Below are 13,247 nucleotides of genomic sequence, written 5' to 3'. Positions count from 1 at the left end.
ACAATGGGTTCCCTCCCCCGCTGCCGGATCGCTCTTCAAAATGGCCGCCGAGACTTCAGCTGGAAGTCTCACACACACACTCTCAAACATACACACTCCGAGGAAAACCTCGCTAGCGCCCGTTTCATTTGTGTCAGAAACGGGCCTTTTTTTACTAGTATTCTATAATGCAGTGCACATAAATTCTAATTCGCACAGCCGAAAAGGGGGCATGGCATGGGTGGGTGGGTGTTCCAAAATAACTATGCGCACTATTATGGAATGCACCCGATCTACACCTAACTTAGGTGCAGGTATTTAGGCGTGATTTTAGGTGGCCTAAATGGGTGCATCTAAATTTTAAATACAAGAAGTAAAAGTGCACATCCTATATAATAATTTGCACCTCCAACGTTCTACGTCTGGATGCCTGAGTTCGTAACATCTATAACCACCCATTGTCCTGCCCTCGCGTCAAAACGTAATGATGTGAGTGGGTGGAACAGTGAGAGGGAAGCCAGCGCCAGCCAGCCAGAGAACGTTCAGGTACAAATCAGGAGAGAATCGCGAGGGGAGGAAGGGAGGGGAAGGCAGGGCAGAGGAAAATGGATGGGATGGGATGGGAGGACAATAGAGGAGAGAATCGCGGGACACGGATGGGAGGGCAGGGAAGAGGAGAATCGCTGGACATGGAAGGGAGGGGAGGGAAGAATCGCTGGACATGGAGGGGAGGGGAGGGCAGGGGAGAGAGAGAGAAAAAAAAAGCTTACGTGACAGCCTTCCTAGGGCCCGTTTCATTGTTGAGGAAATGGGCGTGGTTCCTCTAGTATTCTATAAAGAATGTCTGGCTTTAGGCGTAGCTTATAGACTAGCGCTAAGGGAGTGGTTTTTCATCACTGATTATTCAGGCGCCATATGTAGAATTTGGGCCAAAACATCTGTTTTATTAATGTGTATCAATTAAAGCCTAAATTCAGAAGCCAGAAAAATAATACATACGAATTATATCATCTTTCTGATTTGACCCATGGAATTTTAGGACAGATTTTGGGGCTCTTTAACAAAGTTGTGCTAAAAACTGGCCTGCACTATTTTTAGTGCATGGGTTTTCCGTGCGCTAAGATCACTTTTAGTGTGACTGCAAAATGGTCAGTTTCTTTTTTTTTTTCGATTAATGACCACGTGCTAATTTGCCAGTGAGCGTGTGAGTCCTTACTGCCACCTATTTTGTAGGTGGCAAGAGCTCACAGCAGCATTCAGTGATTTGCCTGCGCTAATCAATTACCTCAGGGCATGCCTACTCTCTGCCCCAAGCATGCCCTCATGCTAAAAAAAAAATTATGGGGGTCCTTTAAGGTGTGCTGAAAATGGCCAACACTAGTGTAGGCGCGTGTTTTGGACGCACGCAGATCCATTTTTCAGCGCACCTATAAAAAATGCCTTTTTTGGGGAGGCTGAAAATGGATGTGCGGCAAAATGAAAATTGGCACGCGTCCATTTTGGGTCTGAGACCTTACCGCCAGCCATTGACTTAGTGGTAAAATCTCACGCGTTAACCGGGTGGTAATGGTCAATGCGCGTCCAAATGCCGATTACCACCCATGTGCCGCATTATCGAACAAGATGGGCGGTCATCTTTCGTTTCGATAATACGGTCGGGGCCGGCCAAATCTCAACATTTAGGTCAACCTTAGAGATGGTCGACCTAAATGTTGAGATCGCTGGACTTAGAAATGGCCGGCCTCAGTTTTTGCCGATAATGGAAACTGAGCCCAACCATCTCAAAACCGGCCAAATCCAAGCCATTTGGTCGTGGGAGGAGCCAGCATTTGCAGTGCACTGGTCCCCCTCACATGCCAGGTTACCAACCGGCCACCCTAGGGGGCACTGCGGTAGACTTCAGAAATTGCTCCCAGGTGCATAGCTCCCTTACCTTGGGTGCTGAGCCCCCCAAAACCCACTACCCACAACTGTACACTACTACAATAGCCCTTATGGGTGAAGGGGGGCACCTATGTGTGGGTACAGTGTAGAGAGTTGCACGGGGACAGAAATCTTACCCATCCCCGCCCGTCCCTGCTGGAATCTTACCCGTCCCCACCCATCCCCACTGGAATCTTACCCATCCCCACCCATCCCCGCAAAAATTTAAACCATCCCAACCCGTCCCCACCCGTCCCCGCAAGAATTTAACCCATCCCCACCCATCCCCGTAAGAATTTAATAGTACATAAAAGAAAGTTCCAGTCAGCTCCCTCAGTCTCTTTCTGGATTTGAACCACAGCACTGTAGGCAAGGAAGGAACGGAAGTTGGAACTTGGAACTCTGGTGCGCACATGTAAGATTTGTCTCTGATTCACTGGCAGTGTGTGCTGAGAGGCCGCCACATGCACGCGCCAGTAGGTCAGGTGACATCTGATTCTCGTGCCTGTGTCAGAGCTGAGGTCTGTGCACCAGCCTGGGAGCAAAGAGGATTAATAGTAACATAGTAAGTGACAGCAAATAGACCTGAACGGTCCATCCACTCTGCCCAATAGTCACACTCATGATCAATTCATCATTAAATCAACGAGTGTGATATTATATACTTGATTATGGTTTTTCTTTCGTGTTTCTGGAACAAAGACCACAGAAGTCTATCTGGCCCCATCCTTATATTCCAACTGCTGGAGTTGCCATCGAAGCCCACTCCAGCCTATTCATGTTCTCATTTGTGGGACACAGACCGTAAAAGTCTGTCCAGCACTGTCCTCATGTTCCAGCCACTGAAGTTGCTGTCTAAGCCCTTTCCAGCCCATCCTACACCAGATTGCCATGTATGAGACACAGACCATACAAGTCTGCCAGGTATCAGCTCTAGTTCATCACAGCCAGAGTCACCATCTAAGTGTCACTTGACATATCCACACACATGCAGCCATTTAAGGTTAGGTTTTATATAACTTCCATTTTCTAATTAGAGATCCTCTGTGTTCATCCCACGCCTTTTTGAATTCCGTCATCATTTGTGACTCTACCATCTCCTTAATGGAAGACTTTCCACATTTATGCTGTTAAAGCAAGGAAGAAGAGGAGGAGGAGACAGCACTCAAATAAATTGGTATTCGGTAGATGAGAGGCTGGTGCAGGTGCAGCTTACACTTTCACGGGAAGCCCACAGAACTGGTTCCATCCCCGCGAGAACCCCGCAGGAACTGCCTCCGTCCCCGCGGGAACCCCGCAGAACTGGTTCCATCCCCGCGGGAACCCCGCAGGAACTGCCTCCGTCCCCGCGGGAATCCCGCGGGTTCCGCGGGATTCCCGCGGGGACGGAAACCGTGCAGCTCTCTAGTACAGTGGGTTTCTGGTGGGTTTTGGAAGGCTCACTGTTTCCTCCACAAATGTAACAGGTAGGGGGGGGGGGGAATGGGCCACATAAAAAAAAAACACCTTTACTTAATAATTATTGGTAAATCGAGTATAGAAAAGGTTGACCTTCTTGGTCCAGATAAAAGGCTCTTGGACATTTTACTTTCTATTGCAGTTCAGACAATTTTGAATAGATGAAAGGATGTTTCTAAGTTGAGTTATATACTGATGGGACAATATACTGTCTTTCTGTGGTTTTTGCAACTACAATCAAGGCAGTTTACATAGTATATTCAAGTACTTATTTGTACCTGGAGCAATGGAGGTTAAGTGACTTGCCCAGAGTCAGAAGGAGCTGCAGTAAGAATTGAACCCAGTTCCCCAGGATCAAAGTCCACTGCACTAACCACTAGGCTACTCCTCCACTAGCAACATTCCATGTAGAAGCCTGCCCTTGCAGCTCAGCAATGCGGCCGCGCAGGCTTCTGTTTCTGTGAGTCTGATGTCCTGCAGGACGTCAGACTCACAGAAACAGAAGCCTGCGCGGCCGCATTGCTGAGCTGCAAGGGCAGGCTTCTACATGGAATGTTGCTAGTGGAATAGCAACATTAACATTCTATGTAGAATCTCAAATAGTAGCAACAGAATCTCAATAGTAGCAACATTCCATCTTCAACCTCCAATAGTAGCAACATTCCATGTAGGATCTCAAATAGGGAAATGGAAATCGGACTTGATATACTGCCTTTCTGAGGTTTTTGCAACTACATTCAAAGCGGTTTACACATATTCAGGTACATATTTTTGTACCAGGGGCAATGGAGGGTTAAGTGACTTGCCCAGAGTCACAAGGAGCTGCAGTGGGAAATGAACTCAGTTCCCCAGGATCAAAGTCCACTGCACTAACCACTAGGCTATTCCTCCACTCATTCCACCAATAAGAACCAACCTCATCAGTGATGTCACAATGGCTTGATTGCCCGATACTTGGCTCACTTCTGATATTGTGATGTCACAAGGGAAAGGGAAATGAGACTTGATATACCGCCTTTCTCAGGTTTTTGCAACTACATTCAAAGCGGTTTACATATATTCAGGTACTTATTTTGTACCAGGGGCAATGGAGGGTTAAGTGACTTGCCCAGAGTCACAAGGAGCTGCAGTGGGAATTGAACCCAGTTCCCCAGGATCGAGGTCTGCTGCACTAACCACTAGGCTACTCCTCCACTCATATGCACTGGCAGTTGCAGCAAAGAAACATAATTGGTTGGGGATCATCCGAGTCTCTACCATGCTTTTTGAATTCAAATGAATAATCTTAGCTTTGGGCATGTACTGGATTGTGTTCAATTATGATTGTAGTCAACAGTTTCCCTCCCAGTGTTTTGTTTGGCTTACTCTGTTCTTCTGCTCTGTAGGTATTGCTGAAGATTTGAATACATTTATTTTTGTGTGTTCAAAATGTAATAAAGAAATTGAACTGAAAAATTTGTAAAGTAATTTGCTATCGCTTTACTGTTCCAGGTTGTGAGCTTTACCAGCTTGAAGTTTGATACATCTTATGACTGGATGGTGTTGTGTGTTCTCTGGTGTTCAGTTGTGCAGTCCCTTCTCCTTCCCATGTTCCTTTGGGCCTGTGACCGCTACAGAGCAGATGTGAAGGCAGTCTGGGAGAAGTGTGTCGCAATCATGTCCAATGACGATACAGACGATGGTAAGAAATGAGCTTGTGTGTGTGTGTGTGTGGCATGAGCACATTTCATTGTATGCACAGTTCTCCTCCTTTCTGCCAGGTGGCGCCACTCTCCACTAAAGAAGCTAAGGGGTCCATTTACTAGGGTGCGCTGAAGGAACGAATTGAGTTCAAGATTTGCATAACCGTTCACAAAATCATCCACACAGACGCCCCACTCTATATGTTAAATCTAGTGGACCTACCACCCAGAAACGCCAAAAGATCGGCCCGCAAATTCCTCAACCTGAACTTCCCCAGTTGTAAAGGAATTAAATACAAACAGTCATATGCCACTACTTTTGCGTACAGAAGCACACAAATATGGAACGCATTACCCATGGTCCTGAAAACCATGGATAATCTAACCAACTTTCGCAAATCTTTGAAGACACATCTCTTCAACAAAGCATACAAAAGCAATCCTCAATGAAGCAAATCATTCCTTAAACCACTCATGTGCACCAAAAAACACCTCTCACACAACCTTACCTACCACCTTTCCATCTAAATCCCCATTTACCTTCAGCCTATTATCGATTGTACTTAAGATCCTTCAGCCTATCATCGATTGTATTTAAGATCTTGTAATGACTACATCATAACAACACTCTGTAAGCCACATTGAGCCTGCAAAAAGGTGGGATAATGTGGGGTACAAATGCAATAAATAATAATAATAACTGCCAGCCATTGACTTAGCGGTAAAATCTCACGCGTTAACCGGGCGGTAATGGTCAATGCACGTCCAAATGCCAATTAACGCCCATGTGCCAGAAAATAAATATATTTTCTGATGTGTGTATCGGACGTGCGCCAAAAATGAAATTACCGCTCGGGCCATGCGGTAGCTTGGAATTGGCGTGCGTTGGGCATGCGTAGGCGCTTACACAGCTTAGTAAATGGACCTGTGAATCATGTGAATGCACATCATTTTGGTGGAAGATCAAATACTGTCGATTTGTATCTGTAATATGTGAAGAAATTACAAATCCGGCATGAAATGACAATTGCGATGTATTTGACTGGGGTCTACTTTGTGATTGTTAAAATTTCCTTTCACTTTTGTTTTATTCTGAATATATGGCTTTCAATCCTGCAGACACCAGCCCAGATGGTGGAATTTACTCTGATTTGATGTATGAAAGACCATATGACTATTACGGAGGAGATATAATAGCAATGGATCGAATTACAAAATACGATTTTTCTGCACTGGAAAGGGGAGTCCCACAGGTCTATCCTTTGAGGGAAATACCAGAGGACAAAATGAAGTATCTCCAGGTAATGCAGTAATGTTTTTTCCAAGATTATTGAAATTTTATATACCGCCTATAAACCAATCTGAGCGGTTAACCACGATAAAAACAATAATCTTAAAATAAAAAGAATGTCATTTATAACAGAAAATAAAATCAGCAGATATGGGGTAGCTTGCACAGGCACCCGCACAGGTGCGGTGTGATAGGGTCTGCAAGAAAAGAAAAACTGGTTACCAAAAGCAGCTGTAAATAAAAAAGCCTTCAATTGTTTCTTAAAAAGCGGTAAGGACGTTTCTAGACGTATAGCAGGTGGCAATGTATTCCACAAAGAAGGACCAGAGACATGAAATGATCTAGTTCACAATGAAGCAGAAGCAACTATCCAAAACGAAGGGACCACCAGTTGGTTCTGTGAAGGTGACAAAGAGGGGCATAATCGAACGGGGGCGCCCATCTATAAGGGCGCCTATCTCTAAGGACGGCCCCGTAAAGGGGCGTCCCTGACCGTATTGTCGAAACAAGATGGGCGGCCATCTTTCGTTTCGATAATACAGTTGGGGACTGCCAAATCTCAACATTTGGGTCGACCTTAGAGATGGCCGACATTGGGTTTTCGCCGATAATAGAAACTAAGGACGCCCATCTCAAAACCGGCCAAATCTAAGCCATTTGGTCATGGGAGGAGCCAGCATTTGTAGTGCACTGGTCCCCCTCACATGCCAGGACACCAACCGGGCACCCTAGGGGCACTGCAGTGGACTTCACAAATTGCTCCCAGGTGCATAGCTCCCTTACCTTGGATGCTGAGCCCCCCCCCAAACCCACTACCCACAACTGTACAACACTACCATAGCCCTTAAAGGGTAACGGGGGGCACCTAGATGTGGGTAGAGTGGGTTTCTGGTGGGTTTTGGAGGGCTCCCATTTACCACCACAAGTGTAACAGGTAGAGGGGGGGTGGGCCTGGGTCTGCCTGCCTAAAGTGCACTGTAGTACCCACTAAAAACTGTTCCAGGGACCTGCATAGTGCTGTGATGGAGCTGGGTATGACATTTGAGGCTGGCAAAAAAATGTTTTTTAATTTGGGGTTTTTTTTTGGGTGGGAGGCGTTTGGTGACCACTGGGAGAGTAAGGGGAGGTGATCCCCGATTCCCTCCGGTGGTCATCTGGTCAGTTCGGGCATCTTTTCAAGGCTTGGTTGTGAACAAAAAGGGACCAAGTAAAGTCGGCCAAATGCTCATCAGGGACGCCCTTTTTTCCATTATCGGCAAAGGACGGCCATCTCTTAACCATGCCCCCATCCCGCCTTCGCTACACTGCCGACACGCCCCCTTGAACTTTGGCCGTCCCTGCGACGGAAAGCAGTTGAGGATGGCCAAAATCAGCTTTCGATTATGCCGATTTGGCTGCCCTTAGGAGAAGGGTGCCCATCTTCCGATTTGTGTCGGAAGATGGGCGTCCTTCTCCTTTGAAAATAAGCAGGATAAGCATTCTCACAGGAATATAGGGAACCAGTTGGCTCAAAAGATGATAAGGAATTCCTGAATTAAGTTATCTTATAAACCAGGTAAAGGATCTTAAAGGTTATCATATCGGTGATGGGAGCCAGTGTTCGTCCCGCAAGAGAGGTGTAATGTGATCATATTTATTAGAACTCATCAGTAACTTAATTGCCAGATTCTGAACTGATTGAAGATGTCTAATGTCAGATTGCCGTAAGCCATTATATAAGGCGTTGCAATAATCTGGTCGACTCTCGCAGGGCTGAGACAAGGTTATGGCTTGAATAAATCATCTTAAGTTTGTAAAAGTGACTTTTTGTAATACCAGAGATCTGGGCCCTAAATTCAAATTTTCTCCACCTTCTCTTCGAAAAAGAGCAAAGCCTATTTGCTGATAAATATGGTATTTTTGCTTGAAAGCGTACGTTAATTATCTTACGTTAATAAGGATTCTATTTTTTTTTTTAAATAGAAAAGATACTGATTTATTTATCAAAACTTGGTAGACACTAAAGGGTCCTTTTACTAAGCCATGCTAACAATTAGCGTGCGCTAAATGATAAGACGCCCATAGGAATATACCCCCTGGATTCTATATAGCTTGCCTAGAGATCTACGCTGAAATCCAAGCGGATTCTATAACAGCGTACATCAGGGGCGTAGCTACAGGGGGCCATGGGGGCCTGGGCCTCTGCAAATTTCATCCAGGCTCCTGGTTTGGCTGGCTGGGGTCCCCAACCCCCACCAGCCGAAGCATTCTTCAAAGCGGTCTCTGGCACAGCCGCGTTCGCTGCCTGCCCCCTGCTCTTCTTTCTTCTTGCTCCTCCTGTGCACGCTGATGCTCAGCGTTAGCCTGCACAGGAGAAGAAAGAAGAGCAGGGGGCAGGCAGCAAACGCAGCTGCGCCGGAGACCACACTGAAGAAGGCTTCAGCTGGCGGGGATTGGGGACCCCCACCAGCAATGGTATTTGTGAGGGGAGCAAGGCGGCACTCAAAATGTGCCCCCAACCTTGGGCTCTGGCCCCCTCCCACCGTGAGGTCTGGCTACGCCCCTGGCGTACATAACTTAATTGGCTTAACAAGCTAATTAGCATTGATAACAGCACTTAACAAGCAATAATGAGCACTAATTGGCAATAATTAGAATTTACATGCACAACTCGCTAAGTGTATTCTGTAACGCACTGCGCCTAACTTTAGATGCGCACAAACAAAAAGGGGCATGATTATGGGTGGAGAGATGAGCATGGGCATTCTGAAATTTACGCACGTAGTTATAGAATATGGCCCTCTGCGCCTAAATCTAGGTGTCGGGATTTATGCCATGTTTTCATTGGTGTAAATGGAGGCGCTTTTACTGCCACTTGAGTGTATTCTATATACCGCGCCTAAATCTAGGTGCAGATTAAAGAATGCGCTTAGGTGGAAATGTTTTCTGCGCTGATTTTTTTAGGTGCCATATATAGAATCCCTCCCATAGCAGGCATCATATCATTTAGCACATACTAAATCCGTTAGCTTACCTTAGGGGGTCCTTTTACTAAGCCGCGTAAGCGCCTACGTGCACCAATTCCGAGTTACCACCCAGCTACCGCGTGGCCCAGGCGGTAATTTCATTTTTGATGCACGTCTGATATGCGTCAGAAAATATTTTTATTTTCTGGCGTGTGGGCAGTAATCGGCATTTGGACGCGCATTGACCATTACTACCCGGTTAACACGTGAGACCAGACCGAAAATGGACGAACAGCAATTTTCATTTTGCCGCACATCCATTTACGGCCCCCCAAAAAGGCATTTTTTACATGTGCGCTGAAAAATGATTCTGCGCGCGGCCAAAACACACGCCTACACTACTGCAGGCCATTTTTCAGCGGACCTTAGTAAAAGAACCCCTAAGGGGGTCAATATTCAGCTATGGGTGTGAGTGGGTTTTAGCTGTCACTAGCATTATTCTCAGATATTCAATGCCAAGCTGTGTGCTAAACCAATTTGTGCATTTTGCCTTTTTTTCCAAACAGTGAGCTCAACCAGTTCAGCATCCAAAGACAAGACTCGGGGGAGAGTTATCAAGGTGTGATAAAAGTTGGGCATTATCTGCCCCTTGATTTACCAAGGGAGTCAGCAACCAGTGGTAGCTCAGTACCACAGGTCACTGACTCCCGCGGTAAATGAATAATGTTCGTGCTCCACTTTGCAAGCAGCATTATTCTGTCATCCCCTGAACATCAGGCTTCAAAGCCGTGGCCTGATGCTGCTAGGCCACATCTTAAAGGGACTGCCCACAGTGAAAGTAAGCTGTCCTCAGAGCCCCCTCAATCACAAATGACCTCCCAAAGAGCCACCCGTATGTAACTCCCCCATTACTGCAAGGCCCTTCCAATGCCAAGACTTAGGGTTACCATATGTCCGGATTTCCCCGGACATGTCCGGCGGGTTTTGCCCGCCCGCCTGTTTGTCCGGATTTCTGGACAAACGGGCGGGCAGGCGAGTGGTGCCGTGGGTCTCCCCTCCCCTTACTTACTATCTGCCCTGGTGGTCTAGTGACCTCTTTGGGGCAGGAAAGAGCCCCCCCCCTTTCCTGCCCAGAGCGCTGCCTGCCCTTGCCCTGCATCCTTCTCAGTCTCGGCTCGGGATTCAAAATGGCCGCTGAGAGTTGAAGCGGCCTCGCGAGACTTCAACTCTTGGCGGCCATTTTGAATCCCGAGCCGAGACCAAGAAGGATGCAGGGCAAGGCAGCGCTCCGGGCAGGAAAGAGGGGGCTCTTTCCTGCCCCAAAGAGGTCACTAGACCACCAGGGCAGTAGATAGTAAGTAAGGGGAGGGGAGGTGACGGGTGGGGGCAGGGGAGGGGAATATGTGACTAGGGGGAGGGGAGGGGAATATGTGACAGGGGGCGGGGTGAGAGCGAGAAAGGGCAGGGCGAGGATCCGAAAGTGATGTGGTGTGGGCGGGGCAGGACTGACATGTGTCCTCTTTTTCAGAGGACAAAATATGGTAACCCTAGCCAAGACCCCCTTCCCAAGACCCCCTTCCTAAGACCCCCTTCCCCCAAGCAGAAGAAAACCTACTTGAATGTTTCCTCCCATCTGGAATCTACCTAGGAAGTCACTTACCCTTCCCTGGTAATACCTCACACTGTGGCGTGCCCCCTGGAATGCTCATCCCCACCCTGTATGTTTCCCAGGAGTCTAGTGGGGATGGGGCAGGAGCGATCTCCAATTGCTCATGCACTGGGTTAAAAATGGCACTCGTGACTCCTAGTGGTAGTCTTATGGAAATACCTCTAGGGGGTCAAGTTTCCGTATAAGGGCAAAAGACATTGGAAATGCCTAATAACACCAATCGCACCTCTCAACTGACTCATAAAGATCAAAGCTGTTCCTTCCCCCTTAGTCTATCGATATATTTTCCTCTTAATGAATGGTCTAATGTAACAATGCTCCAAATAGCTTTTGCTAATTATAGTTGAACTTTACCAGATGTTGATGAAAATTGAGTCTTGTCTTAATTGATTCCCAATTTAAAATAAGTGTATTAAATTAACAATTTTAAATCTCTACGCTGCAGTTTTTCAACACCGTTCTTGATGCAGGTCATATGTTTGTGATTTTCAAAATTGTTATCTCTGGTTTCTTTCTGGGATAGTTGAGAGGTAGACACCCAATTTGAATTTCCTATATGAAGTTTTATATTTTGCTTTCTTGTTCCTGTCTTTTGTAGGTCCCTCCAACAAGACGCTACTCTCATGATGAAACAGATATCTGGACAACAGGCCCGATTCCAGCCTTTCTTCAGAGCTGGGGGTCGATGGAAGACATGGCCACCATACCTTTCTTCAGCTTGCCAAGGAACGAGAAGAGGAAAGGAAGCCTCGTGGCCTACCATGAGGGCAGCAGCTCTTATCGTAAGAGACGGAAGTCAGCGGAAAGCATCATTTCTCTCAAGCAGTTCGCCATAGAAGAACTCTACAAGGAAGACTACAAATGTTTTAGCAGGGAGGAAATAGTCAGCTTTATTGACGAAACACCGCACCCAAGCCCAAGCAAGAGTTCTGCCAGGCCATCTTCCATGTTTCTCATCCCGGACCCTTTCCACAGCCAGGCAGTGCCCCTTTCACACTTCCCTCTCACGGATTTTGAACGGGAGCCTCAGGCCTTGCGCAGGTTCCCCGCCCAGGGGAAAGGATGCACACTCACAGTGCCCGGGCCCCACAGGATTCAGGAAGATCACAGACGCTTTTATACAGAGGGCCACAGGGGGACCCGGAGTGGTCAGAAACAGATTGATGCATCGGAAGCCAAAACACTTGATGAACTGGCGGCTGGAAGCAGCCGATCAGAGTCTGAGGGGTACGGGACAGATCTGAGCACTGCCTGGGGTGAGCAAGAAAACCTGAGAAAAGTCGAAAGCAAAGGAAGCGCAAACAGTTTTTTAAGCTCCCCTTCTGCCTCCTCTGGATATATAACTTTTCATTCAGATTCTATTGGATCTGCATCTTAGGAAGAATTGTTGAACGTAATTATTGATGAATTTTGGTCTGGTTTTGTATTAAGTTGGTGGGGAAGGTAAGTGAGGAGGGAAACGACACAAGTAACAAATACTTGTTTAAGTATCTGAAGTTGGTTAAGCATCAAAGAAACAGTCTCCGCTTCCAGCCATACCAAAATAGACCTTTTTTAAAATTAGTATGAGATCTGAAAACTCTATTGCATCTCAAGCACAGCTAGCGTGGTTCTTCCTAAATCTTTTCTCGCAAAGATATACTGTAAGGTGCTTGTTTTAGAAATGACATTTGCATTTTAGATGGACATAAACCAGCACTTAAACATTTATCTTGCATAAATGTCTGAGTTCTGATTTTACAAATGCCGGGTTATACCTTTCTAAAACCGAAGAACGTGCAAATGGCAAGGGAACATGGTCTGGGCATGTTTTGGGCAGAGCTAAGGCAGGCCTGAAAATTGAACTTTTATTCTCCATTTTAGAAGGGGAATGAACGTCTGTGTCGGGGGCCACTATCCAGTCAGGTTTTCAGGATTTCCACAATGAATATGCACGAGATCATTTGCATGCAAATAGATTTCATGCATATTCATTGTGGAAATCCTGAAAACCCAACCTGGCGAGGGGCCAAAGTTGGACAGCCCTGGTCTATGTCCTAACAGATCCACCTCAGGAGGTCTTAAGTTTCAGAAAAGTGTTCCTATTGAGAGGTGCTCCTGTACAGGATTGGGGGTGGTCGCCCTTTGAATCCCCAAGTTCTTGATGTTTCCCCCGAAAGCCAAACTGGCAAAGGGATACAGGGCTCTGTGACAGCTTCAGGAAAAATAAACGTTTATATTTTTAAAATGGCTCAGATCAACATTTATGTTCAGGCACATAAATATATTCTACAACTTAAACATTTATAAGCTGGCATATA

The 13,247-nt window shown here is 46.5% G+C and overlaps 1 protein-coding gene across 1 annotated transcript in view; it reads left to right on the top strand.

Moving 5' to 3' along the window:
- Positions 1-12,882, top strand: part of GPR153 (G protein-coupled receptor 153) — an 89,379-nt gene extending 76,497 nt beyond the window's left edge. Inside the window, exons 4-6 of the mRNA XM_030185628.1 lie at positions 4,852-5,041; positions 6,162-6,343; positions 11,546-12,882. Of these exons, the coding sequence (XP_030041488.1) occupies positions 4,852-5,041; positions 6,162-6,343; positions 11,546-12,325 (1,152 nt within the window). The 3' untranslated portion in view covers positions 12,326-12,882. The remainder of the gene's footprint in view (positions 1-4,851; positions 5,042-6,161; positions 6,344-11,545) is intronic.
- The last annotated feature ends 365 nt before the right edge of the window (positions 12,883-13,247 follow it).

The sequence above is a fragment of the Microcaecilia unicolor genome, chromosome 13, assembly GCF_901765095.1.
Source record: "Microcaecilia unicolor chromosome 13, aMicUni1.1, whole genome shotgun sequence".
Classification (NCBI taxonomy): Eukaryota; Metazoa; Chordata; class Amphibia; order Gymnophiona; family Siphonopidae; genus Microcaecilia; species Microcaecilia unicolor.
Note: the sequence above shows the minus strand (reverse complement) of the source record. Positions and strands in the feature narration are given on the sequence as shown.